Here is a 27,833-nt window from a genome sequence, read left to right as displayed (position 1 = left end):
TCATGGTCCCCGCCTTGATCCTCCGCTCCTGGTCGCAATTACTCACCTACCTTTCATCACTTGTGATTGGTCCTGGCACTTTAGGAGGAACACCCTTCAATTGGTTCAGGAGTATGAAAGGAATCAAGCAAACTAGTGGATTAGAGTAACCATCTCCATTTCAACCAAAGATGCAGACAAAGCAGACTTGTTCCCAAGAGTTTGCACTATGGAAAGCACAAAATCAACTTCTAAATGAAAGAATGAGACAGGTCAGTTTTACTATAGATGCACTCTGGAACAAGATTAGTCAGACTGCAGGTACTCAAAGCACCTTGCACGCTCCTGCCACTACGTAAGCCAACGGCGAGGTGACGTTTTTCACTGCATTTTTGCATTTACCTCAGTTAGTGTAGCCCCGGTGCTCTTTTTGAATCTGTTCATGTTTTTCTAACGAACCTTTCCTAACCTTTCTCTGTACAGATCTTCCTGGACCCCTTCTTGTTTCTGGTGGACCCTGTTAGATGAACATGAGTGGATTCCAGTGTTGAGTGGGTTTGAGTGAGTCACAGACTGTGTGAAGAGGAGTGTGGACATGTTACCCTTACCCCGGATCCCCCACAGGCCCCGATCCTTCATCACTGTATATATTACTGCTAAATATTCCATCAGAACATTTGATAAAATGTGTTATTTATTTAGAAAACCTTATTTTAAACTGTATCAAAGGAAAATTAGACTTGACAAGTCTTAAAGCTTCAAAGAAACGAAGAAGAGACAAAAAGTTTCAGACTCTTTGTCGTATTTGTGAGGTGTTTATTTTGGAGCATAATATATATATATAGCACAAAGCATCCACGAGACATTACACAATCAAAGGGCGTGACTGTTCAGTGGATTATTTCAGGCTTATAATCGCTTGAAAGATAAACTTTGGACCACATGTAAAAGAACTGTCATTATAAAAACTCAAGTTTGCACGCGTTTTATATGATATTATCTGACAAAGCAGAGCAATGTGTAAGGATGAGCAGGCAGCTGGTTCAGAAAGAGCTCTGGTCCAGTCTTTTCATGATGCGTTGGGTCCAGGAGGCAGACGCATCCACACACACTGAACGAGACTTTTTGGTAATGAAGCTGAAACAAAGAGGTGGAAATTCAGAAATCTGAATTTTAAATAAGCTTCAAAATTCTCTCAGTAAATATGTTGTAAAAATAACAACAATAATAATAATAATAATAATAATAATAATAATAATAATAATGTATACTTTATTTATCCCAGTAGGGAAATTACTCTCTGCATTTAACCCATTCACTCTAGTGAAGCAGTGGGCAGCCACCAATCAGGCGCCCGGGGAGCAGTGTGAAGAGACGTTACCTTGCTCAGGGGTACCTCAGGGTAGCCGTTCAGTGGTTTCGAATGCCCGAATATATACTTTTTTTTTTTTTTTTTAAATGACCAGTAGACAAAATGTCATAATATAAACACTTAAATGTGTATTTCAAACAATTTACAAGCAAAGTAGCCAAACATCCACGTAAAATTGATCAAATTATGAAAACAAGTTTGTGCATTTTTCTTGAACATTTACAGGATAAAATTAAAAGACAATAGTAGGAGAACAAATACAAGTTCAAATAAAAAGTATCAAACTCATACTATGTCCTGAGCATCATGTGTAAAATGACAATTTTTAATTGTCCAGAAACTCTGCAGTTACAATGATCATACTGCATAATTTTCATTACAGTATTTTCAGTATTTGTGTTAAACATTATGAAAATAAAATAAACCCAGATTTCTTCACTTACATGGCACCAGGCTTTAGGCATCGGTGATCAGTCAGGTAATACGACTCCACAAGGTCTGCTCTAATTCTTCTTGGGTAAAACTTGAAGCAGCAGTTGTCGGGACCATTTCCAGCTGAGTAAAGAGCATTAAGATCAGACAGTAAAAAAAACATACTGACGGTCACGAGTGCTACCCCTCATCTTCCTAGTAAATACACACATGGTTTACATTTCAAAATCCACCTCGCCTTGTTCTCAAGTTTTTGCATTCCCAACACTTTTAGGAAAACTTCTGACCTTGAGTTCAAGGTCACCGGGATTTAGACTTGCCTGATATTTTTAGTATCAGTTTGAAAATCCTTCACAAGTTATATCGTTCACAAACTTGGCTGCTGTTGCTGCCTACCTGTCTGGCAGGGTAGCACCAAAATGATGAGGAAGATTAGGAACATTTCTTTGTATTAAAATTTTTCGAAAGTGCTATATTTTAAAGGGAAGTTGGGGAAATTAACATGGAAAATATGTCTTTATTTACATCATTTTAAGTTCAGAAATCTGAACTTTGATTAAAGCCAGGTTCAAAATTCTATCTCAATAAATATGTACTTTATTTTTTCAAACAACTGCCTTCTAGTGTGTGCAACATATGATGAAAGCAAAGTATCCAAACACGTAAAAACTGATCAGAATATGAAATGAAAGTTTTTTCATTTATTGATCACTTCCAGATCAGACAGAGGTGCAGTGGTGATGCAACCTGACCTTTTATTTTGTTTAGAACCGGCACTAAAGTAATGAAAATATTAATGATGTGAGGATTCTGAGCAATGTGCAATAATTGATTAGTGCTGGTACAAAAGAATTCACAAACTATTCATCCATATCGTGAAATCAGCACCCTTACTAGATCTCTTATGTCGAAAACTTTGGTAAGGAAAGTTCAGTTGCCGTTTCACTCTATCACAAGGATGTGCAGAGCGTCTGTGAGAAACCTTCTCTGACGGTGTGTTGACTCTTGGGAGCTTCACTACAGGAGAAGTAGTTGCCGTTGTCTCATCCAGGTCTTCTAAGGGTTGAAATACAGGACAAAACTATTTAGCTGTATACAAAGAAAATAATGCAAAAAAAAAAAAAAAAAAAAAAAAAAAAAAAAAAAAAAAAAAAAACACCCCAAAAAACAACTTTCTTGTTTTTAACAATTCACAAAGATTCAGGTAGCTTTGGCTAGTGTTTTAATGATAATAAATCATTTTAAAAACTGCATTTTATATTCACATTCTTCGTTTATGATGGGGAAAATACTTGTTAAAGCCAACTTAAAAATTCTACCACAATAAATATGTACTTATTTATATAAAAACTCAGTAGACAAACCTTCATAATATAACACATAAATGGGTATTTTATATAATTTCCCTCCAGCAGAATGTGTGAAGGTGCCACTTCAACACAGGCCTTCTGCTGGACTGTCTCTAAATTGTCTAAACATTTTAGGGTAAAAGTTTTATCATATGTAATAACTGTTGCATTTTGAACAATGTACAATGACAGATTACTGGTGGTACAAAACATTTGGCAAGTTGTTCATCCACATTTTAAGATACGAATAATAAAAGCAGCAACACACTAACTCACTGTTACCAGGAAGATATTCTGCTTGGTTAGGAGCATTCGGATGTTGTGTCAGTCTAACATCAGGAGCTGCAGAGCTGCTGTGAGAAACTGACTCTGAGAGTGTGGTGACTCCTGGGACCTTCAGCTTCACTACAGGAGAAGTATTTTCTGTTGTCTCATCCAGGTCACCTAAGGGTTGAAATACAAGACAGCAGTGTTTAATTGGGTGGACTTTCAAACATATACTAAAATGTCTAAAAACACTATAGGCCCTCCAACACATGGTATATTCCAGGAAAGGTGACACCATTTTCTATAGAACTAAATAGTCAGTAGTTAGTGGTTTGGTACATGTTGATCTCCAGAGTCCTGAATGCTCTGGAGTCTAGAGCACTCTTCTGGAGAGTCTTAATTCTGGTTTGAGCAGGGATGAAAGCAGAAAGGAAGCTTACTTTTTAAGCTTGTGTTGGTGGAGTTGGTTTTATTATCAGGGATGTAGACTGCTGGTACACTTGATATCCAGTTTATGTCAGGTGGAGGCTGAATACAAAACTCTCTCAACAGGATTTCCTCATCAGAGATGCTCGTGCTTCTTCTCTGCACAAACACTGGAGATGAAAAGACATCACCTCAAAACGATCATTATATTTGAAATATGATATATTATAGGAGGAATAATTTTACATGAACATTTTCTATTTAAAACACCAAAAGCAAAGCTCTTACCTGGAACAAGATGCGGAGGTAAAAAGAAAGCAATCCACATGATGTTCAGTAGAGCTACGATAATATGAGTCCACTGCATGTTTCTGTGTGCTGCTATAGTGCACATGCACATGCACCTGGCACTGTGAGCACAGTAACAGATGGTGTGCAGTAAAGACATGCTGAAGGATGCACAGCAGCCCTCAGATATTTTAAAATAACTTCATCTCTCTCTGCGGCTGTTTGTGGGTTTCTAAATTGAGCAGTTTGTCATTTAACCACCAACAACCAACAGCACGTGATCATCAGAGTGTCTGGTCTTCAGAGCACAAAATGTACCATCAGTGCAATTAACCAGCTAACCGGGCTATGCGCTTACCTGCTGCTCTCTGGCAGGTAGCTCCATGCCCTCCTGGGTTTTAAATGCACCTTAGAACCACGGTCGCACTGCCACCTCTTGGTACGACGATGTTACGACAGCTACAGTCCGGTTTAGAAACCAGGGCCCATATCCCTAAAGAATCTTTGTGCAAAAAGTGGCTCCTAGCAGCCAAATTCTAAGAAAATTCTCAGAGTCATGACATTTTCTTAGAATTTCCCCTAAAAGTGACACGACAATCCCAGTTAATATAAAAGCTATTCCTCAAGATTCCTAGCGCTTAAAAGGGCTCCTAAGGCAAGATCTGCTAAGAGCAGGGAAGAGGACTTTTCGTGGCTTAGGAGTTCCCCTAAGCAGCTGCACAAAATGACCAACAGAAGAGGCAGAGATGTCCTGCAAACACTGGATGACAGGGAATTATTGAGACGCTACAGATTGGATCGTGCAGGAATCATGTTTGTGGTGGATCTCCTTAGAGATGCAATTACTTCACCAACTCGACGCCACAACGCTATTACACTGGAGACGAAAGTAATCACAACCCTGAGGTATTTGGCAACCAGGAAAATGCAACAATGCAGCAGTGATGACTTGGGTCTGTCCCAATCCTCTGTCAGCAGAGTCATCACCCAAACACTGACAGCTTTGTCACAACCTAATATTGTGACACATTTTGTTTCATTCCCGCTGGATGCCCGCACTTTACACACACATAAAAGGGCATTTATGGACATTGCAGGATTCCCTGGCGTTGTGGGTGTAATTGATGGAACACATGTGAGAATAATTGCACCATCAGAGGACGAGGCTGTCTTTGTTAACAGGAGGAATTTCCACAGCATCAATGTGCAAATAGTCTTCAATGCAACCTGTAAGATTTTGGACATTGTGGCTAAACGGCCAGGCTCCACACATGATGCGAGAATGCTCTCCGAGAGTGGCATCAGACAGCTTTTTGAGAGACGCTAATTGCCACTTGTTAGGGGACAGTGGCTACCCATGCAAACCATGGCTCCTTACACCTTACCTCCAGCCACGCCAAGGGCCCCAACTAAACTATAACAGGTAAGCCAAACAATACAAAAATCATGGAAATGAAATGCAAGCAATATGTTAGAGCATCCAAGTAGTGCAATATTTCCATCAAATAATTAAAGGTCTCTGTATTCTATTGTAGGGCCCACAAGACAAGAGCAGTGGTGGAGCGTGGCATAGGCCAGCTTAAGAGGCGCTTTCATGTTCTCCACGGAGAGGTGCGGCTGAGGCCTGAAAAAATCAGCAAAGTCATCATAGCCTGTGCAATATTACACAATATTTGCAAGGTTAGACAGATTGCAGAACCTCTGGAGGATGGCGATGAGGATGGTGGTGAAGAAGATATTTACATTCCACAGGGGAACCTAGCCCAGAGTGGACTGCCTTACAGGGCAAACTTCACAAATTTACATTTCAGGCAAGCTGTAGCCCCATATCTTTTGAGAACTTGTGATGGTATTAAGAACTACCACAGTTTTACTGCACATCACCTGCAATTGTTAAATGCAAGACACAGAACACAATCTGTAAATGGTTTATTTTTTAGGTGTTCAATTTTAAGGCGGTAGTACTCCTCCTGAAGGGAAAGGACTTTTTTTTGTTGTTCAAACACATCAATTGTGAGTTGCAATCTGCTCTCCTGCAGGGATGCTGACGGAGCAGGTGCTGCGGATGGGAATGGTGTTTGATCCGCCGGGCTATCCTGATATTGTGTCCCAGGCGCGCCTCTTGCCTTGGCTAGTGACAGTTGGGCCAAATTTTCCTCGTAACATACCTTTATGTTCGTTCACCAACTGGGCCAGCAACAAACCTTGCTCCTCAGTCCAGTTCGGCTTGCGAGTCCTTTTTTTCCCTCCATTTTCTGTGTTTGTAGGATATTTGTTAACAAGCCTTTATAAATAGACCAGCCAGCAATCACAGACATTGATAAAAGCTGAGCCATGTTACCCTCGTTAAGACCACACTGGACTTGTAACGTTGTGATTTCCACTTCATTAAGGACAGCCCCTTGAGATAGGCCATCTTGTTTTCAATGGGATCCATATGGGAGTGAAAGTACAAAATATGCCAGCTAGGATATTAATATGAGCAAATAAGACACGAATCATTATTTGAACAGGGTGTAATGAGTTTAAGTTTTCACATATTTTAGATTCTAATGTTAGGCTATAACCCCTATAGCTTACTATTCATTTTCCAGATATTTTCTTGAATGTGAAATATTATTTACAATTACAGTCAGCATAAGATTAGAGTGTATAATTATGTTTATTGATTTGAGGGTACATCCTTTGCTCGTTATCACCAAAAGCTCATTTCCATCAAACTTGTAGGATCAACCAATCACGGCTTTTGAAATGATGACTCATACCTAGCAACGGGGTCAACCACACCTCCTCACTAAGATAGGATTTCCCATCCATTCCTTGCTCAGAGTTCACTGAAAATGTTCTGGAATCACTTCTAAGCTAAAACTCCTGGCAAGGAGCTCTCTGAGAGGATTCTCAGAATCTTTAGGGATACGGGCCCAGATCTCCAGTTGAGATTATTTATTTAGGACATTTTTAAATGAAAACATTTACATTAACAGTAAAACAATAAAGCTATAAATGAATTGTGATCACATATTAATATAGATGACAGTAAAAGTCGAAAAAGGGGGTTGAAAAAATCCAAATGGACTCTTTCTCTGTAGAACATTCATATGTTAATTTTTTAAGCACTAACCACTGATAGTTTGTAAGCAGATGGCATATGGCAGGACTTTTGAAGATTTATGATTATTATTTATTTAGTATTTTCTAAACGTATTAAAAAGCACTTAAAGTGATTAAGAAACATTCATAGAGTTCCTTATCTATCACACGAACACTGTATAGTACAAGAGTGTATATCTTATCTACCATTAAATGAGGCGTTGTTGTAGCTCAGAGGGGAGAGCAGGTCATCTACTGTTTAAAAAAAAACCTGTTTCAGTCTGCATGCCCAAACTCCACATTTCTCTCCGATGTGTTAATTAGAATGTGAATATTAGCTAGAACACACTTTGGCAATGAATGAGTGTGAATGAGGTAAATTGTGTAAAGTGCTAAACCAGAGTAGAAAAGTAGAAAAATTCTTTTACAGCACTTTGGTCAACAGCTGTTATTTTTACATGTGCTATAGAAATACATTTGACAATATTTGATGACCTGCTCTACTTTCAAGGAAATAAAGAATCCATAATGTATATAAAAAAGTATTAATATCCATTTTCTTAACAACATATTCAGCCATGGTGGGAGTGGACCATAACCCAGCAAGAACAAGGATAGCTGCAGTGGACAGTTGCCATCACAAAGCTTCAATAACAATTTGCAGAGTAAAATTTGTAGAGTAATTATGAAATTTCAAGTTTGGCCTGATGATGGCAGTGTTTTTTCACTTCCACACTGCCAAAAGCCAGTCACTGTTACACAGAAGTGTGTGTGTTAGTCGTATTGTCGTTTGAATAACACATTTAGCACAGAACAGCTCTTTAGCTGTTGTACAAGTGTAGTGTCACGGTCATGGTCACACCACATATGCTAATCATTAAAACCTTTGTATTACCCACAATTGTTTGTGGATCAACTTCAGACTTCACAACAACAAAATAGTTTGCCTTGTGGGAAATGTGTAACTAGGATGACTAAGCACTGACCTTGACCATCATTGTTAGAATCCAAGGTAAAAGTTGATCTTGGAAAAATATAAAAAATATATCAAGAAACCATGTTGTTGTGCTTTCTGAGTGCACTTGTTAATTTTAAAGTGGTCCTGAGCTTCAGTTCTCCAGGCTTTTTTTTTTAAGTTTTACTTTCACCACTTTGTCATTTATTTCAGTCCAGTCATTGTACCTTCCATTTTCAGAAAAATGTTTTCATGTTTGTTAAGTCACCTGATGCCCACTGATTCCCAAGGAGCTTCTTGTCAAATCTTAGCATTTCTTTATATGGTGAATAGTGTGTCCCCCCCCCAAAAAACAATAAAGAAACTGGACGGCAAGCATAAAAAAACAGTCTACAGAAGATAAACAGAATCTGAAAGTGTTAAGAAATAGAAAAAAATCCAGTAAAAACTTGGCAAAGAAGGTCTGAGTGCTGCATCTGCACCCTCGATTCATCTAGCTGTGAGTGGGCTCACTCACATGCTGGGCCATCTGACCTCAGGAAATCCCATGATAGGGTGGGGCTAGGTATCATGATAAGCTCAACTGAAACCTTGGCTGATTGTAAGCTACACCCGTTTTCACACCTTGGCTCGTGTGATTAGGTAGAGGATCATTAGGGGGTTGATTTTCCCTCTCCGGGGGACACTCCCACAGGGCTTAAATCTGGGACTGTCCACCATTTGACCCTAGAACTGAAGAAGCTTCTCGGATGAGAGGCGAAACATCTTCAAGGAAACTTACAGAAGTCCAGATGCTTTTCTTTCCAAGCTCCTTAGACTACGATGACCTGGATGACTGAGAACCTTTACAGAGAGATATAGGTCAAAGGTCAGGCACTGGTATAAAAGCAGGCTGATGTCAGCATGTTGTAATAAAAAGCATTTAAAAAATCTCAAAATGTTTGTGTAGCTCTTGTCCTTCGAGGGCAGTTGTGCATTCTGAGTGCTCTTGTTATTTTTAAAGTGGTCTTGAGCTTCAGTTCTCCAGGCTTTCTCAAGACATGAACCACTTTTGTGTACAAATAACAGACAACTTAGCAAAGAACCTATTTTAAATTGTATCTTTGTCATTAGAAGCCTGTCACAAAACAAACGTTTGTTCTTATTATTTTAATTACTTATTTTAATTACTTTACTTACTTAATTTTAACTACAACAAATGCAAAGGGCAACAACACAATTTGACAGGAAAAAAATCTGCATTTTATGCCCACTGATTCCCAAGGAGCTACTAGTCAAGCTTAGCATTTCTTGATATGGTGAGTAGTGTGTTCTGAAAAAAAGAATGAAAATGGACAAGAACAAAACAAAAATCGAAAAGCATAAAAAAAACTTGATACAGAAGATCTGAGTGCTGCATCTGCACCTTCGATTCATCTACTGCATCATCAGAAATGATCTGAGTGAAGCCATCAAGAAGCCATTCTTAAGAAAAGGAAAGTAGGAGAAAAGCTGAGGTATGACAAATTACACAAGAGCTAGAGTATCAGTATTAAAAGGCCTCATGGAGTTATGAATGCAAATTGGAAATGTTTTATTTAAATTAAGTCAGTATGTACAGAGGCAGGTCAGGAGAGAAGTACAATAATGTGCTTTTACAGACATCTGGGAAACATGGTGGGGCTTCTGTCCTGGTTTGAGGCTTTGTTTCATTTCACAGGAGTACGCTTTGACAATAAACTGGACTGGGTTAAAAACACTACTGCACTCTACAGGAGTGCAGTAGTGAATGAATAAAGAATCAGCTGAGAGTAACTCCATCTATACATTACCATGTGGAAAGTGTTTAATTGGCAAGTGGCTTCAATTTTCACAATGATCCCAGACACACTGCCAATGCAGTGTAAGTGCACCTGGATACAAAATTACACAATAAAACACCATAAGGCATGAAATGGCCTCCTCAGAGTTCAGACCCGGTAATATAGATCAAGCAAGTCAGTTTAGGCTCAGTGTAAATCAGGAAAAACTGTTTATATTTAGATACTGGATGCTACTGTCATGGTCCTCCAGTCCTCTCTGGTGTTGTGTTTTCGTTGTTCCTCCTTCCTCTTCACTCTTCTCGCCAGTGCGGCTCATGGTCCCCGCCTTGATCCTCCGCTCCTGGTCGCAATTACTCACCTACCTTTCATCACTTGTGATTGGTCCTGGCACTTTTAGGAGGAACACCTTCAATTGGTTCAGGAGTATGAAAGGAATCAAGCAAACTAGTGGATTAGAGTAACCATCTCCATTTCAACCAAAGATGCAGACAAAGCAGACTTGTTCCCAAGAGTTTGCACTATGGAAAGCAAAAATCAACTTCTAAATGAAAGAATGAGACAGGTCAGTTTTACTATAGATGCACTCTGGAACAAGATTAGTCAGACTGCAGGTACTCAAAGCACCTTGCACGCTCCTGCCACTACGTAAGCCAACGGCGAGGTGACGTTTTCACTGCATTTTTGCATTTACCTCAGTTAGTGTAGCCCCGGTGCTCTTTTTGAATCTGTTCATGTTTTTCTAACGAACCTTTCCTAACCTTTCTCTGTACAGATCTTCCTGGACCCCTTCTTGTTTCTGGTGGACCCTGTTAGATGAACATGAGTGGATTCCAGTGTTGAGTGGGTTTGAGTGAGTCACAGACTGTGTGAAGAGGAGTGTGGACATGTTACCCTTACCCCGGATCCCCACAGGCCCCGATCCTTCATCACTGTATATATTACTGCTAAATATTCCATCAGAACATTTGATAAAATGTGTTATTTATTTAGAAAACCTTATTTTAAACTGTATCAAAGGAAAATTAGACTTGACAAGTCTTAAAGCTTCAAAGAAACGAAGAAGAGACAAAAAGTTTCAGACTCCTTTGTCGTATTTGTGAGGTGTTTATTTTGGAGCATAATATATATATATAGCACAAAGCATCCACGAGACATTACACAATCAAAGGGCGTGACTGTTCAGTGGATTATTTCAGGCTTATAATCGCTTGAAAGATAAACTTTGGACGCACATGTAAAAGAACTGTCATTATAAAAACTCAAGTTTGCATGCGTTTTATATGATATTATCTGACAAAGCAGAGCAATGTGTAAGGATGAGCAGGCAGCTGGTTCAGAAAGAGCTCTGGTCCAGTCTTTTCATGATGCGTTGGGTCCAGGAGGCAGACGCATCCACACACACTGAACGAGACTTTTTGGTAATGAAGCTGAAACAAAGAGGTGGAAATTCAGAAATCTGAATTTTAAATAAGCTTCAAAATTCTCTCAGTAAATATGTTGTAAAAATAACAACAATAATAATAATAATAATAATAATAATAATAATAATAATAATGTATACTTTATTTATCCCAGTAGGGAAATTACTCTCTGCATTTAACCCATTCACTCTAGTGAAGCAGTGGGCAGCCACCAATCAGGCGCCCGGGGAGCAGTGTGAAGAGACGTTACCTTGCTCAGGGGTACCTCAGGGTAGCCGTTCAGTGGTTTCGAATGCCCGAATATATACTTTTTTTTTTTTTTTTTAAATGACCAGTAGACAAAATGTCATAATATAAACACTTAAATGTGTATTTCAAACAATTTACAAGCAAAGTAGCCAAACATCCACGTAAAATTGATCAAATTATGAAAACAAGTTTGTGCATTTTTCTTGAACATTTACAGGATAAAATTAAAAGACAATAGTAGGAGAACAAATACAAGTTCAAATAAAAAGTATCAAACTCATACTATGTCCTGAGCATCATGTGTAAAATGACAATTTTTAATTGTCCAGAAACTCTGCAGTTACAATGATCATACTGCATAATTTTCATTACAGTATTTTCAGTATTTGTGTTAAACATTATGAAAATAAAATAAACCCAGATTTCTTCACTTACATGGCACCAGGCTTTAGGCATCGGTGATCAGTCAGGTAATACGACTCCACAAGGTCTGCTCTAATTCTTCTTGGGTAAAACTTGAAGCAGCAGTTGTCGGGACCATTTCCAGCTGAGTAAAGAGCATTAAGATCAGACAGTAAAAAAAACATACTGACGGTCACGAGTGCTACCCCTCATCTTCCTAGTAAATACACACATGGTTTACATTTCAAAATCCACCTCGCCTTGTTCTCAAGTTTTTGCATTCCCAACACTTTTAGGAAAACTTCTGACCTTGAGTTCAAGGTCACCGGGATTTAGACTTGCCTGATATTTTTAGTATCAGTTTGAAAATCCTTCACAAGTTATATCGTTCACAAACTTGGCTGCTGTTGCTGCCTACCTGTCTGGCAGGGTAGCACCAAAATGATGAGGAAGATTAGGAACATTTCTTTGTATTAAAATTTTTCGAAAGTGCTATATTTTAAAGGGAAGTTGGGGAAATTAACATGGAAAATATGTCTTTATTTACATCATTTTAAGTTCAGAAATCTGAACTTTGATTAAAGCCAGGTTCAAAATTCTATCTCAATAAATATGTACTTTATTTTTTCAAACAACTGCCTTCTAGTGTGTGCAACATATGATGAAAGCAAAGTATCCAAACACGTAAAAACTGATCAGAATATGAAATGAAAGTTTTTTCATTTATTGATCACTTCCAGATCAGACAGAGGTGCAGTGGTGATGCAACCTGACCTTTTATTTTGTTTAGAACCGGCACTAAAGTAATGAAAATATTAATGATGTGAGGATTCTGAGCAATGTGCAATAATTGATTAGTGCTGGTACAAAAGAATTCACAAACTATTCATCCATATCGTGAAATCAGCACCCTTACTAGATCTCTTATGTCGAAAACTTTGGTAAGGAAAGTTCAGTTGCCGTTTCACTCTATCACAAGGATGTGCAGAGCGTCTGTGAGAAACCTTCTCTGACGGTGTGTTGACTCTTGGGAGCTTCACTACAGGAGAAGTAGTTGCCGTTGTCTCATCCAGGTCTTCTAAGGGTTGAAATACAGGACAAAACTATTTAGCTGTATACAAAGAAAATAATGCAAAAAAAAAAAAAAAAAAAAAAAAAAAAAAAAAAAAAAAAAAACACCCCAAAAAACAACTTTCTTGTTTTTAACAATTCACAAAGATTCAGGTAGCTTTGGCTAGTGTTTTAATGATAATAAATCATTTTAAAAACTGCATTTTATATTCACATTCTTCGTTTATGATGGGGAAAATACTTGTTAAAGCCAACTTAAAAATTCTACCACAATAAATATGTACTTATTTATATAAAAACTCAGTAGACAAACCTTCATAATATAACACATAAATGGGTATTTTATATAATTTCCCTCCAGCAGAATGTGTGAAGGTGCCACTTCAACACAGGCCTTCTGCTGGACTGTCTCTAAATTGTCTAAACATTTTAGGGTAAAAGTTTTATCATATGTAATAACTGTTGCATTTTGAACAATGTACAATGACAGATTACTGGTGGTACAAAACATTTGGCAAGTTGTTCATCCACATTTTAAGATACGAATAATAAAAGCAGCAACACACTAACTCACTGTTACCAGGAAGATATTCTGCTTGGTTAGGAGCATTCGGATGTTGTGTCAGTCTAACATCAGGAGCTGCAGAGCTGCTGTGAGAAACTGACTCTGAGAGTGTGGTGACTCCTGGGACCTTCAGCTTCACTACAGGAGAAGTATTTTCTGTTGTCTCATCCAGGTCACCTAAGGGTTGAAATACAAGACAGCAGTGTTTAATTGGGTGGACTTTCAAACATATACTAAAATGTCTAAAAACACTATAGGCCCTCCAACACATGGTATATTCCAGGAAAGGTGACACCATTTTCTATAGAACTAAATAGTCAGTAGTTAGTGGTTTGGTACATGTTGATCTCCAGAGTCCTGAATGCTCTGGAGTCTAGAGCACTCTTCTGGAGAGTCTTAATTCTGGTTTGAGCAGGGATGAAAGCAGAAAGGAAGCTTACTTTTTAAGCTTGTGTTGGTGGAGTTGGTTTTATTATCAGGGATGTAGACTGCTGGTACACTTGATATCCAGTTTATGTCAGGTGGAGGCTGAATACAAAACTCTCTCAACAGGATTTCCTCATCAGAGATGCTCGTGCTTCTTCTCTGCACAAACACTGGAGATGAAAAGACATCACCTCAAAACGATCATTATATTTGAAATATGATATATTATAGGAGGAATAATTTTACATGAACATTTTCTATTTAAAACACCAAAAGCAAAGCTCTTACCTGGAACAAGATGCGGAGGTAAAAAGAAAGCAATCCACATGATGTTCAGTAGAGCTACGATAATATGAGTCCACTGCATGTTTCTGTGTGCTGCTATAGTGCACATGCACATGCACCTGGCACTGTGAGCACAGTAACAGATGGTGTGCAGTAAAGACATGCTGAAGGATGCACAGCAGCCCTCAGATATTTTAAAATAACTTCATCTCTCTCTGCGGCTGTTTGTGGGTTTCTAAATTGAGCAGTTTGTCATTTAACCACCAACAACCAACAGCACGTGATCATCAGAGTGTCTGGTCTTCAGAGCACAAAATGTACCATCAGTGCAATTAACCAGCTAACCGGGCTATGCGCTTACCTGCTGCTCTCTGGCAGGTAGCTCCATGCCCTCCTGGGTTTTAAATGCACCTTAGAACCACGGTCGCACTGCCACCTCTTGGTACGACGATGTTACGACAGCTACAGTCCGGTTTAGAAACCAGGGCCCATATCCCTAAAGAATCTTTGTGCAAAAAGTGGCTCCTAGCAGCCAAATTCTAAGAAAATTCTCAGAGTCATGACATTTTCTTAGAATTTCCCCTAAAAGTGACACGACAATCCCAGTTAATATAAAAGCTATTCCTCAAGATTCCTAGCGCTTAAAAGGGCTCCTAAGGCAAGATCTGCTAAGAGCAGGGAAGAGGACTTTTCGTGGCTTAGGAGTTCCCCTAAGCAGCTGCACAAAATGACCAACAGAAGAGGCAGAGATGTCCTGCAAACACTGGATGACAGGGAATTATTGAGACGCTACAGATTGGATCGTGCAGGAATCATGTTTGTGGTGGATCTCCTTAGAGATGCAATTACTTCACCAACTCGACGCCACAACGCTATTACACTGGAGACGAAAGTAATCACAACCCTGAGGTATTTGGCAACCAGGAAAATGCAACAATGCAGCAGTGATGACTTGGGTCTGTCCCAATCCTCTGTCAGCAGAGTCATCACCCAAACACTGACAGCTTTGTCACAACCTAATATTGTGACACATTTTGTTTCATTCCCGCTGGATGCCCGCACTTTACACACACATAAAAGGGCATTTATGGACATTGCAGGATTCCCTGGCGTTGTGGGTGTAATTGATGGAACACATGTGAGAATAATTGCACCATCAGAGGACGAGGCTGTCTTTGTTAACAGGAGGAATTTCCACAGCATCAATGTGCAAATAGTCTTCAATGCAACCTGTAAGATTTTGGACATTGTGGCTAAACGGCCAGGCTCCACACATGATGCGAGAATGCTCTCCGAGAGTGGCATCAGACAGCTTTTTGAGAGACGCTAATTGCCACTTGTTAGGGGACAGTGGCTACCCATGCAAACCATGGCTCCTTACACCTTACCTCCAGCCACGCCAAGGGCCCCAACTAAACTATAACAGGTAAGCCAAACAATACAAAAATCATGGAAATGAAATGCAAGCAATATGTTAGAGCATCCAAGTAGTGCAATATTTCCATCAAATAATTAAAGGTCTCTGTATTCTATTGTAGGGCCCACAAGACAAGAGCAGTGGTGGAGCGTGGCATAGGCCAGCTTAAGAGGCGCTTTCATGTTCTCCACGGAGAGGTGCGGCTGAGGCCTGAAAAAATCAGCAAAGTCATCATAGCCTGTGCAATATTACACAATATTTGCAAGGTTAGACAGATTGCAGAACCTCTGGAGGATGGCGATGAGGATGGTGGTGAAGAAGATATTTACATTCCACAGGGGAACCTAGCCCAGAGTGGACTGCCTTACAGGGCAAACTTCACAAATTTACATTTCAGGCAAGCTGTAGCCCCATATCTTTTGAGAACTTGTGATGGTATTAAGAACTACCACAGTTTTACTGCACATCACCTGCAATTGTTAAATGCAAGACACAGAACACAATCTGTAAATGGTTTATTTTTTAGGTGTTCAATTTTAAGGCGGTAGTACTCCTCCTGAAGGGAAAGGACTTTTTTTTGTTGTTCAAACACATCAATTGTGAGTTGCAATCTGCTCTCCTGCAGGGATGCTGACGGAGCAGGTGCTGCGGATGGGAATGGTGTTTGATCCGCCGGGCTATCCTGATATTGTGTCCCAGGCGCGCCTCTTGCCTTGGCTAGTGACAGTTGGGCCAAATTTTCCTCGTAACATACCTTTATGTTCGTTCACCAACTGGGCCAGCAACAAACCTTGCTCCTCAGTCCAGTTCGGCTTGCGAGTCCTTTTTTTCCCTCCATTTTCTGTGTTTGTAGGATATTTGTTAACAAGCCTTTATAAATAGACCAGCCAGCAATCACAGACATTGATAAAAGCTGAGCCATGTTACCCTCGTTAAGACCACACTGGACTTGTAACGTTGTGATTTCCACTTCATTAAGGACAGCCCCTTGAGATAGGCCATCTTGTTTTCAATGGGATCCATATGGGAGTGAAAGTACAAAATATGCCAGCTAGGATATTAATATGAGCAAATAAGACACGAATCATTATTTGAACAGGGTGTAATGAGTTTAAGTTTTCACATATTTTAGATTCTAATGTTAGGCTATAACCCCTATAGCTTACTATTCATTTTCCAGATATTTTCTTGAATGTGAAATATTATTTACAATTACAGTCAGCATAAGATTAGAGTGTATAATTATGTTTATTGATTTGAGGGTACATCCTTTGCTCGTTATCACCAAAAGCTCATTTCCATCAAACTTGTAGGATCAACCAATCACGGCTTTTGAAATGATGACTCATACCTAGCAACGGGGTCAACCACACCTCCTCACTAAGATAGGATTTCCCATCCATTCCTTGCTCAGAGTTCACTGAAAATGTTCTGGAATCACTTCTAAGCTAAAACTCCTGGCAAGGAGCTCTCTGAGAGGATTCTCAGAATCTTTAGGGATACGGGCCCAGATCTCCAGTTGAGATTATTTATTTAGGACATTTTTAAATGAAAACATTTACATTAACAGTAAAACAATAAAGCTATAAATGAATTGTGATCACATATTAATATAGATGACAGTAAAAGTCGAAAAAGGGGGTTGAAAAAATCCAAATGGACTCTTTCTCTGTAGAACATTCATATGTTAATTTTTTAAGCACTAACCACTGATAGTTTGTAAGCAGATGGCATATGGCAGGACTTTTGAAGATTTATGATTATTATTTATTTAGTATTTTCTAAACGTATTAAAAAGCACTTAAAGTGATTAAGAAACATTCATAGAGTTCCTTATCTATCACACGAACACTGTATAGTACAAGAGTGTATATCTTATCTACCATTAAATGAGGCGTTGTTGTAGCTCAGAGGGGAGAGCAGGTCATCTACTGTTTAAAAAAAAACCTGTTTCAGTCTGCATGCCCAAACTCCACATTTCTCTCCGATGTGTTAATTAGAATGTGAATATTAGCTAGAACACACTTTGGCAATGAATGAGTGTGAATGAGGTAAATTGTGTAAAGTGCTAAACCAGAGTAGAAAAGTAGAAAAATTCTTTTACAGCACTTTGGTCAACAGCTGTTATTTTTACATGTGCTATAGAAATACATTTGACAATATTTGATGACCTGCTCTACTTTCAAGGAAATAAAGAATCCATAATGTATATAAAAAAGTATTAATATCCATTTTCTTAACAACATATTCAGCCATGGTGGGAGTGGACCATAACCCAGCAAGAACAAGGATAGCTGCAGTGGACAGTTGCCATCACAAAGCTTCAATAACAATTTGCAGAGTAAAATTTGTAGAGTAATTATGAAATTTCAAGTTTGGCCTGATGATGGCAGTGTTTTTTCACTTCCACACTGCCAAAAGCCAGTCACTGTTACACAGAAGTGTGTGTGTTAGTCGTATTGTCGTTTGAATAACACATTTAGCACAGAACAGCTCTTTAGCTGTTGTACAAGTGTAGTGTCACGGTCATGGTCACACCACATATGCTAATCATTAAAACCTTTGTATTACCCACAATTGTTTGTGGATCAACTTCAGACTTCACAACAACAAAATAGTTTGCCTTGTGGGAAATGTGTAACTAGAATGACTAAGCACTGACCTTGACCATCATTGTTAGAACCCAAGGTAAAAGTTGATCTTGGAAAAATATAAAAATATATCAAGAAACCATATTGTTGTGCTTTCTGAGTGCACTTGTTAATTTTAAAGTGGTCCTGAGCTTCAGTTCTCCAGGCTTTTTTTTTTAAGTTTTACTTTCACCACTTTGTCATTTATTTCAGTCCAGTCATTGTACCTTCCATTTTCAGAAAAATGTTTTCATGTTTGTTAAGTCACCTGATGCCCACTGATTCCCAAGGAGCTTCTTGTCAAATCTTAGCATTTCTTTATATGGTGAATAGTGTGTCCCCCCCCCCCCCAAAAACAATAAAGAAACTGGACGGCAAGCATAAAAAAACAGTCTACAGAAGATAAACAGAATCTGAAAGTGTTAAGAAATAGAAAAAAATCCAGTAAAAACTTGGCAAAGAAGGTCTGAGTGCTGCATCTGCACCCTCGATTCATCTAGCTGTGAGTGGCTCACTCACATGCTGGGCCATCTGACCTCAGGAAATCCCATGATAGGGTGGGGCTAGGTATCATGATAAGCTCAACTGAAACCTTGGCTGATTGTAAGCTACACCCGTTTTCACACCTTGGCTCGTGTGATTAGGTAGAGGATCATTAGGGGGTTGATTTTCCCTCTCCGGGGGACACTCCCACAGGGCTTAAATCTGGGACTGTCCACCATTTGACCCTAGAACTGAAGAAGCTTCTCGGATGAGAGGCGAAACATCTTCAAGGAAACTTACAGAAGTCCAGATGCTTTTCTTTCCAAGCTCCTTAGACTACGATGACCTGGATGACTGAGAACCTTTACAGAGAGATATAGGTCAAAGGTCAGGCACTGGTATAAAAGCAGGCTGATGTCAGCATGTTGTAATAAAAAGCATTTAAAAATCTCAAAATGTTTGTGTAGCTCTTGTCCTTCGAGGGCAGTTGTGCATTCTGAGTGCTCTTGTTATTTTTAAAGTGGTCTTGAGCTTCAGTTCTCCAGGCTTTCTCAAGACATGAACCACTTTTGTGTACAAATAACAGACAACTTAGCAAAGAACCTATTTTAAATTGTATCTTTGTCATTAGAAGCCTGTCACAAAACAAACGTTTGTTCTTATTATTTTAATTACTTATTTTAATTACTTTACTTACTTAATTTTAACTACAACAAATGCAAAGGGCAACAACACAATTTGACAGGAAAAAAAATCTGCATTTTATGCCCACTGATTCCCAAGGAGCTACTAGTCAAAGCTTAGCATTTCTTGATATGGTGAGTAGTGTGTTCTGAAAAAAAAGAATGAAAATGGACAAGAACAAAACAAAAATCGAAAAGCATAAAAAAAACTTGATACAGAAGATCTGAGTGCTGCATCTGCACCTTCGATTCATCTACTGCATCATCAGAAATGATCTGAGTGAAGCCATCAAGAAGCCATTCTTAAGAAAAGGAAAGTAGGAGAAAAGCTGAGGTATGACAAATTACACAAGAGCTAGAGTATCAGTATTAAAAGGCCTCATGGAGTTATGAATGCAAATTGGAAATGTTTTATTTAAATTAAGTCAGTATGTACAGAGGCAGGTCAGGAGAGAAGTACAATAATGTGCTTTTACAGACATCTGGGAAACATGGTGGGGCTTCTGTCCTGGTTTGAGGCTTTGTTTCATTTCACAGGAGTACGCTTTGACAATAAACTGGACTGGGTTAAAAACACTACTGCACTCTACAGGAGTGCAGTAGTGAATGAATAAAGAATCAGCTGAGAGTAACTCCATCTATACATTACCATGTGGAAAGTGTTTAATTGGCAAGTGGCTTCAATTTTCACAATGATCCCAGACACACTGCCAATGCAGTGTAAGTGCACCTGGATACAAAATTACACAATAAAACACCATAAGGCATGAAATGGCCTCCTCAGAGTTCAGACCCGGTAATATAGATCAAGCAAGTCAGTTTAGGCTCAGTGTAAATCAGGAAAAACTGTTTATATTTAGATACTGGATGCTACTGTCATGGTCCTCCAGTCCTCTCTGGTGTTGTGTTTTCGTTGTTCCTCCTTCCTCTTCACTCCTTCTCACCAGTGCGGCTCATGGTCCCCGCCTTGATCCTCCGCTCCTGGTCGCAATTACTCACCTGCCTTTCATCACTTGTGATTGGTCCTGGCACTTTTGGAGGAACATCCTTCAATTGGTTCAGGAGTATGAAAGGAATCAAGCAAACTAGTGGATTAGAGTAACCATCTCCATTTCAACCAAAGATGCAGACAAAGCAGACTTGTTCCCAAGAGTTTGCACTATGGAAAGCACAAAATCAACTTCTAAATGAAAGAATGAGACAGGTCAGTTTTACTATAGATGCACTCTGGAACAAGATTAGTCAGACTGCAGGTACTCAAAGCACCTTGCACGCTCCTGCCACTACGTAAGCCAACGGCGAGGTGACGTTTTTCACTGCATTTTTGCATTTACCTCAGTTAGTGTAGCCCCGGTGCTCTTTTTGAATCTGTTCATGTTTTTCTAACGAACCTTTCCTAACCTTTCTCTGTACAGATCTTCCTGGACCCCTTCTTGTTTCTGGTGGACCCTGTTAGATGAACATGAGTGGATTCCAGTGTTGAGTGGGTTTGAGTGAGTCACAGACTGTGTGAAGAGGAGTGTGGACATGTTACCCTTACCCCGGATCCCCCACCCCCACAGGCCCCGATCCTTCATCACTGTATATATTACTGCTAAATATTCCATCAGAACATTTGATAAAATGTGTTATTTATTTAGAAAACCTTATTTTAAACTGTATCAAAGGAAAATTAGACTTGACAAGTCTTAAAGCTTCAAAGAAACGAAGAAGAGACAAAAAGTTTCAGACTCTTTGTCGTATTTGTGAGGTGTTTATTTTGGAGCATAATATATATAGCACAAAGCATCCACGAGACATTACACAATCAAAGGGCATGACTGTTCAGTGGATTATTTCAGGCTTATAATCGCTTGAAAGATAAACTTTGGACCACATGTAAAAGAACTGTCATTATAAAAACTCAAGTTTGCATGCGTTTTATATGATATTATCTGACAAAGCAGAGCAATGTGTAAGGATGAGCAGGCAGCTGGTTCAGAAAGAGCTCTGGTCCAGTCTTTTCATGATGCGTTGGGTCCAGGAGGCAGACGCATCCACACACACTGAACGAGACTTTTTGGTAATGAAGCTGAAACAAAGAGGTGGAAATTCAGAAATCTGAATTTTAAATAAGCTTCAAAATTCTCTCAGTAAATATGTTGTAAAAATAACAATAATAATAATAATAATAATAATAATAATGTATACTTTATTTATCCCAGTAGGGAAATTACTCTCTGCATTTAACCCATTCACTCTAGTGAAGCAGTGGGCAGCCACCAATCAGGCATCCGGGGAGCAGTGTGAAGAGACGTTACCTTGCTCAGGGGTACCTCAGGGTAGCCGTTCAGTGGTTTCGAATGCCCGAATATGTACTTTTTTTTTTTTTTTTAAATGACCAGTAGACAAAATGTCATAATATAAACACTTAAATGTGTATTTCAAACAATTTACAAGCAAAATAGCCAAACATCCACGTAAAATTGATCAAATTATGAAAACAAGTTTGTGCATTTTTCTTGAACATTTACAGGATAAAATTAAAAGACAATAGTAGGAGAACAAATACAAGTTCAAATAAAAAGTATCAAACTCATACTATGTCCTGAGCATCATGTGTAAAATGACAATTTTTAATTGTCCAGAAACTCTGCAGTTACAATGATCATACTGCGTAATTTTCATTACAGTAATTTCAGTATTTGTGTTAAACATTATGAAAATAAAATAAACCCAGTTTTCTTCACTTACATGATGGCAGACTTTGGGCATCGGTGATCAGTCAGTCGATACGACTTGATGAGGTTTGCTTGAATTCTTCCCGGGTACAACTTGAAACAGCAGGTGTCGGGACCATTTGCATCTGAGGAAAAAGACATTTCATTAGACTTACTCAAAAAATAAAACTTCTCTTTTAATGATGACACTTAAGGTAATCTTACTGTTGCAGTTAACTGCAGGCAACAAAGCAGCTCCAAGGATGCACAGCAAAAGGAACTGAGCGGTTTTCATTATGATTCCTCAGGAGTTGATGATGATGACGATAAAGACAACAGCTGCTCTTCAGACGCAAGCAAGGGCTTCTAAATATTAGGTGGTGTGCTGTTACATTTATCAAGATCAATACTTTTTTTTAAAGGTAGATAGGGTGTCATTGGTGTGAAAGAGGGAGGGTGGATGTGGTTTCAAAAATTGCTGAAAATGCCTCTGACAGAACTTTCCATTCGGTTACATTGACAGGAAATGAAGCTGCGGTTTAGCCCAGCGATGCAGCTCAAAGCATGACACTGTCAACAAAACCAACTTCTACATCCCCCTCGCCCAAAAGTTTTAAAAAAATATATGTCACAAAATATTATGACCACAAAAAAAACGCTAAAACAATCGTTGAGCAGTCCATATGACTCCATGAGTTTTGCTTTAATTCTTCTTGGTACAACTTTCAGCAGCAGTTGTTGGGACTATTTCCATCTGAGTAAAGAGGATTAAGATCAAACTTTTTAGAAAGTATAACAATAAAAAAAATATTGATAACCACCAGAGCTAGTCCTACTTGTAGATAATCAAATGGTATAAATTTCTAAATTCACCGCGCCTTGTTCTCAAATTATCGCATTCCTAAGACTTACAATTCAATTCAATTTTATTTATATAGCGCCAAATCACAACAAAAGTCGCCTCAAGGTGCTTTATATTGTACAGTAGATACAGAGAAAAACCCAACAATCATATGACCCTCTATGAGCAAGCACTTTAGTGACAGTGGGAAGGAAAAACTCCCTTTTAACAGGAAGAAACCTCCAGCAGAACCAGGCTCAGGGAGGGGCGGGGCCATCTGCTGCGACCGGTTGGGGTGAGAGAAGGAAGACAGGATAAAAGACATGCTGTGGAAGAGAGACAGAGATTAATAACAGATATGATTCAATGCAGAGAGGTCTGTTAATACATAGTGAGTGAGAAAGGTGACTGGAAAGGAAAAACTCAATGCATCATGGGAATCCCCCAGCATGTCTTTAAGACATTCCTGCAGTTTAGCTAATTGGTGTGTGTTATCTGGCTTCATGGACAGATAGAGCTGGGTGTCATCTGCATAGCAGTGAAAATGTATGTTATGTCTTCTAATGATGCTGCCTAAGGGAAGCATGTATAATGTAAACAGAATTGGTCCTAGCACTGAACCCTGTGGAACTCCATAATTAACCTCAGTGTGTGAAGAGGACTCTCCATTTACATGAACAAATTGGAGTCTATTAGATAGATATGATACAAACCACTGCAGTACAAACCACCTGTAATACCTACAGCATGCTCTAATCGCTCTAATAGGATATTAGGGTCGACAGTATCGAACGCTGCACTGAGGTCTAGCAGGACAAGCACAGAGATGAGTCCACTGTCAGAGGCCATAAGAAGATCATTTGTAACCTTCACTAAAGCTGTTTCTGTGCTGTGATGAGCTCTGAAACCTGACTGAAACTCTTCAAATAACCCATTCCTCTGCAGATGATCTGTTAGCTGTTTGACAACTACTCTTTCAAGGATTTTTGATATGAAAGGAAGGTTGGAGATTGGCCTATAATTAGCTAAGACTGCTGGGTCTAGAGATGCTTTTTGAGTAAAGGTTTAACTACAGCCAGCTTGAAGGCCTGTGGTACATAGCCGATCATTAGAGATAGGTTGATCATATTTAAGACTGAAGCATTAATTAATGGCAGGACTTCTTTGAGCAGTTTTGTAGGGATGGGGTCTAAAAGACACGTTGATGGTTTGGAGGAAGTAATTATTGAAGTTAACTCAGAAAGATCAATTGGAGAAAAAGAGTCTAACTTAACATCAATGGTACTAAGAGTAGCTGTAGATAATATTACATCTGTGGGATGATTATTGGTAATTTTTTCTCTAATGATAAAATTGTTATTTGTGAAGACCTGACCTCTGACCTTGAGATCACCTTGACTTGAGAAGGTCACAGGACTCAGACTTATACATTATTTTAAGTAGCTGCACCTGTGGTATCAATTTCAGAATCCTACACAAGTTATCTGATTCACAAACTTGGGTGTTGATGCTGCCCGCCCGTCAGTCAGCGTAGCCCCAAAATGATGAGGAAGATAAGGAACATTTCTTTGAATTAAAATGTTTTCTAATTTATAGGGAAATTGGTGAAATTAACATGGAGAAAGGTCTTTATTTGCATAATTTTCAGCTTAGAAATCTGAACTTTGAGGCACCAGACAAAGAGCGATTCAGAAGACCCCTATGAGCAGAACACCAAGGGAACAGTTCACCCTGCCCGGGATAGGGTCACTGGGGCCCTGCCCTGGAGCCAGGCCTGGGGAGGGTGCCCGCGGGAGAGCGTCTGGTGGCCATGTCTTAGTCCATTGGGGGGCCCGTCCGGTCACAGCCCGAAAAAGTGACATGGGCCCATCATCCTGTAGACCAACCAACCCCACAGCTTGGGCTCTGGAACCAGTCCCCTGGAGAGGGCTTGGACTCTGTCTCAGTCTAGTTGTCCCTGGTGAGAGGCGGGCTGGAGTGGGTATCCTAGTTTCCCCTCAGGTTGCTGCCTGTACGTGGTGAAGAGAGAGCTGAGTATAAAAGCAAAGCTTTCAATTTACCGGTCGATCTACGTCCCTACCCTCACCTATGGGTATGAGATGTGGGTAGGGACTAAATCCTTGGCTCCTAGGTGAGGTGTACCGGGCACGTCCCGCCAGGAGGAGGCCCCGGGAGAGACCAAGACCACTGGAGGGATTATATCTCTTGGCTGGCCTGGGAACGCCTTGGTGTTCCCCTGGGCAAGCTGGAGGAGATGGCAGTAAATGGTTCTTAACAGTGCTTTTCTATTCTTCTGAGCACTCAAAGCGCTTTACACAACTTGTGCATTCACCCATTCACACCCATTCGCACAAACACATTTCCTTAGTGCTTTCTAACTAACATTCACACAATTCAATTCAATTTTATTTATATAGCGCCAAATCACAACAAAAGTTACCTCAAGGTGCTTTATGTTGTGCAGTATATCCTATAATAATAGATACAGATGATAGATATCTATGTTTTTAGATATAAATAGTGAAACCAGCATTTACCAGAAGGATATCTCATATGTTGATCTCCTCAGTAAGGAGTGTTTGGTTGTTGTGTCACTGTAACATCACGAGCTGCAGAGCTGCTGCAAGAAACTGAATGGCTTGAATGACCTTATGTCCATAAGTTTACAACCGAACTATATCTTCTGTGGGTATTTAAATACTTAAGGAGAAAATAAGAATTAATTTCTTTCAGGTTCCAATGTAAAATAAGTAATCTATATAATATATCAGGCATTACCCCCTTTTTGCTTCTGTTTTGGTTTTAAAAAAATGCTGAAATAGGAGAGAAATGATCAGACTATCAGAAAAGAAGGAGCATGTGCCTCTGTCTGCTATCATCTGGCCAAACCATGGTCACACTGCCACCTGCTGGGACAAAGATGTTACGACAGCTACAGGATTGTTTAGAAACTAGATAGGCCTATTTAGTTGAAATGAATTATTTTAGGGCATTTTCAAATGAAAGTATTTCAATATGTAGTAAAATGATGTATAAATTATTTTTTTAAAAGTATAAATTATTTCACACAAACTTGATCACATATAAATATAAATGAAAGTCAAATCTCCAAAAACCGGTGAACCCCAAATCAACTGTGTAGTATATTCATTTCATAATTTTTCAGCACTAACCCATGATATTTTAGAAGGACATGGTTTCTTTATATATATTCTAATCTTAAGCACTTAAAGTGTTCATGACATATTCATTCAATGCTTCAAACATGGGGGCTAGGTGGCGTGTACTGTCTTACCCACGGGCACTTTATCATGCAGAATGGAGGAACCTGGGACTGATCCACTGATTTTCTGAATATTGGATACGTGCCCCTCTTTCAGAGCCATAAACATTACAGGGTGTATAACCCACTTAATAAATAATTAAATAATAATAATGTTAATTTTCTTAGCAACATATTCAGTCATGGTTGTAGGTGCACCCAGGAGAGCACGCCATGTCATCACAGAGCCTCGGTTTATTTTAACATAAATGTGGCAATTTCAAGTTTGACCTGATGATGGCAGTGGTTTTTCACACCTACACTGCCAAAAGCCAGTTAGTTAGAAGTGTGTGTGTGTGTGTGTGTGTGTGTGTGTGTGTGTGTGTGTGTGTGTGTGTGTGTGTGTGTGTGTGTGTGTGTGTGCACTATAATCACATCTTGACAAAAAGGAACGAGGATGAAAAGATAATGTTCTTGCAATGGTCAACACACAGTACTGTGTAAACGCCTTAAGCCAGCCTAAAAGTCTTTATTCCCTTATTTCCTAGGACTCAAAGTTTTAGTCTAACCTTTGACCTTTGTGAGGAGTTGTGCTTTCTGAGTGCTCTTGTTATTTTTAAAGTGCTATTGACCTACAGATCTCCAGGCTTTCTGAAGGTCTTTCAGAATTTACCATTGGCTGCTTTTTCACTTACTTCAGTCCAGTCCTTGTGCCTGAGCATTTTCTTGTTTGTTAAATCACCTAACACCTAACTCTGTATCGTTTAAGCATTAAAAATGTGCTTAACTCAAAGGATGAATCCTCACTGTGGAGGACAAAAGAAGTGTAGTGGTTTATACATTTACCAAACGAGCAAAATATTGCTGGTTCAACCCCTTAAGGAGTCACGAATCCCTTTATGGCCATGTCAGGACGATCTGGTGCAAAAGCTTGCCAAGTCTAATATGCAGAGTTACCTGTTGTGGTAACCCCTTGTGAATAAGGGAGTAGTTGAATTTAGCTCCCACTATGCAATACCTAGGAAGTGTTTAATCGGCAAGTACTTCAATTTTGAGCAGAGCAATGATCCCAGACACACTGCCAATGCAGCAAACATACACCTGGATAAAAATGTAGTCATGGATCGGCCTCCCCAGAGAGCAGATCCAAGTCTGGGATCATTCGGAGATAATCTTGACACGGAAACAAAAGGTAGCCAATATCCAAAGAAGGGCTTCAGAATGTCCTTTAAGAATTCTTGAGAATCGTTTCCAAATAATACTTAAATATATTACCAAAGAAATTGCCTAAGAGGGTTCAGGTTGTTGAAGAACAATGATGATCATCTTAAATATTGACTTTAAAGGTGAATAAAAGTGTACAAACTAGAATTTTATTTAAATGTATGTTTGCACATTTTCATCATTGCACTTTTTTTTCTCATTTTTGTGGCAAAGTA

At 39.2% G+C, this 27,833-nt stretch overlaps 3 protein-coding genes across 3 annotated transcripts; all 3 read right to left on the bottom strand.

Annotated features, from left to right (window-relative positions):
• Positions 1–464: 464 nt before the first annotated feature.
• Positions 465–10,276, bottom strand: LOC113011574 (uncharacterized). The gene is made up of 7 exons (XM_026151116.1): positions 10,185–10,276; positions 6,318–6,397; positions 3,840–3,995; positions 3,409–3,576; positions 2,678–2,839; positions 1,795–1,906; positions 465–1,116 (listed from the first exon to the last, which is right to left on the bottom strand). The coding sequence occupies exons 1-7, from the start codon at positions 10,274–10,276 to the stop codon at positions 1,023–1,025; spliced, it is 864 nt and encodes a 287-aa protein (XP_026006901.1). The 3' UTR covers positions 465–1,022.
• A 919-nt stretch (positions 10,277–11,195) lies between these two features.
• Positions 11,196–20,638, bottom strand: LOC113011568 (uncharacterized). Its single transcript, XM_026151101.1, has 7 exons — positions 20,592–20,638; positions 16,587–16,666; positions 14,109–14,264; positions 13,678–13,845; positions 12,949–13,110; positions 12,066–12,177; positions 11,196–11,387 (listed from the first exon to the last, which is right to left on the bottom strand). The coding sequence occupies exons 1-7, from the start codon at positions 20,636–20,638 to the stop codon at positions 11,294–11,296; spliced, it is 819 nt and encodes a 272-aa protein (XP_026006886.1). The 3' UTR covers positions 11,196–11,293.
• Positions 20,639–21,329: 691 nt separating this feature from the next.
• On the bottom strand, positions 21,330–22,910 carry LOC113017357 (eotaxin-like). Its single transcript, XM_026160515.1, has 3 exons — positions 22,517–22,910; positions 22,326–22,437; positions 21,330–21,663 (listed from the first exon to the last, which is right to left on the bottom strand). The coding sequence occupies exons 1-3, from the start codon at positions 22,584–22,586 to the stop codon at positions 21,570–21,572; spliced, it is 276 nt and encodes a 91-aa protein (XP_026016300.1). The 5' UTR covers positions 22,587–22,910; the 3' UTR covers positions 21,330–21,569.
• Positions 22,911–27,833: the final 4,923 nt, after the last annotated feature.

The sequence above is a fragment of the Astatotilapia calliptera genome, chromosome 3 (assembly GCF_900246225.1).
Source record: "Astatotilapia calliptera chromosome 3, fAstCal1.2, whole genome shotgun sequence".
Classification (NCBI taxonomy): Eukaryota; Metazoa; Chordata; class Actinopteri; order Cichliformes; family Cichlidae; genus Astatotilapia; species Astatotilapia calliptera.
The sequence above is the reverse complement of the archived record's forward strand: the minus strand, read 5'-3'. Positions and strand labels throughout refer to the sequence as shown.

Bases quoted from the DNA above. Each gene is read 5' to 3' on its own strand.
- LOC113011574 (XM_026151116.1), bottom strand. From the start codon at position 10,276: ATGAGCCGCACTGGCGAGAAGAGTGAAGAGGAAGGAGGAACAACGAAA. The intron at 3,577-3,839 runs GTAAGCTTCCTT...TTCAACCCTTAG, and splicing joins CACCAACACAAGCTTAAAAA to GTGACCTGGATGAGACAACA. The intron at 1,907-2,677 runs GTAAGGGTGCTG...CTCTTTACTCAG, and splicing joins TTTTCGACATAAGAGATCTA to CTGGAAATGGTCCCGACAAC.
- LOC113011568 (XM_026151101.1), bottom strand. From the start codon at position 20,638: ATGTTCCTCCAAAAGTGCCAGGACCAATCACAAGTGATGAAAGGCAG. The intron at 13,846-14,108 runs GTAAGCTTCCTT...TTCAACCCTTAG, and splicing joins CACCAACACAAGCTTAAAAA to GTGACCTGGATGAGACAACA. The intron at 12,178-12,948 runs GTAAGGGTGCTG...CTCTTTACTCAG, and splicing joins TTTTCGACATAAGAGATCTA to CTGGAAATGGTCCCGACAAC.
- LOC113017357 (XM_026160515.1), bottom strand. From the start codon at position 22,586: ATGAAAACCGCTCAGTTCCTTTTGCTGTGCATCCTTGGAGCTGCTTTG. The intron at 22,438-22,516 runs GTAAGATTACCT...CTTTTTCCTCAG, and splicing joins GCCTGCAGTTAACTGCAACA to ATGCAAATGGTCCCGACACC. The intron at 21,664-22,325 runs GTAAGTGAAGAA...TCTTTGTTTCAG, and splicing joins TGCCCAAAGTCTGCCATCAT to CTTCATTACCAAAAAGTCTC.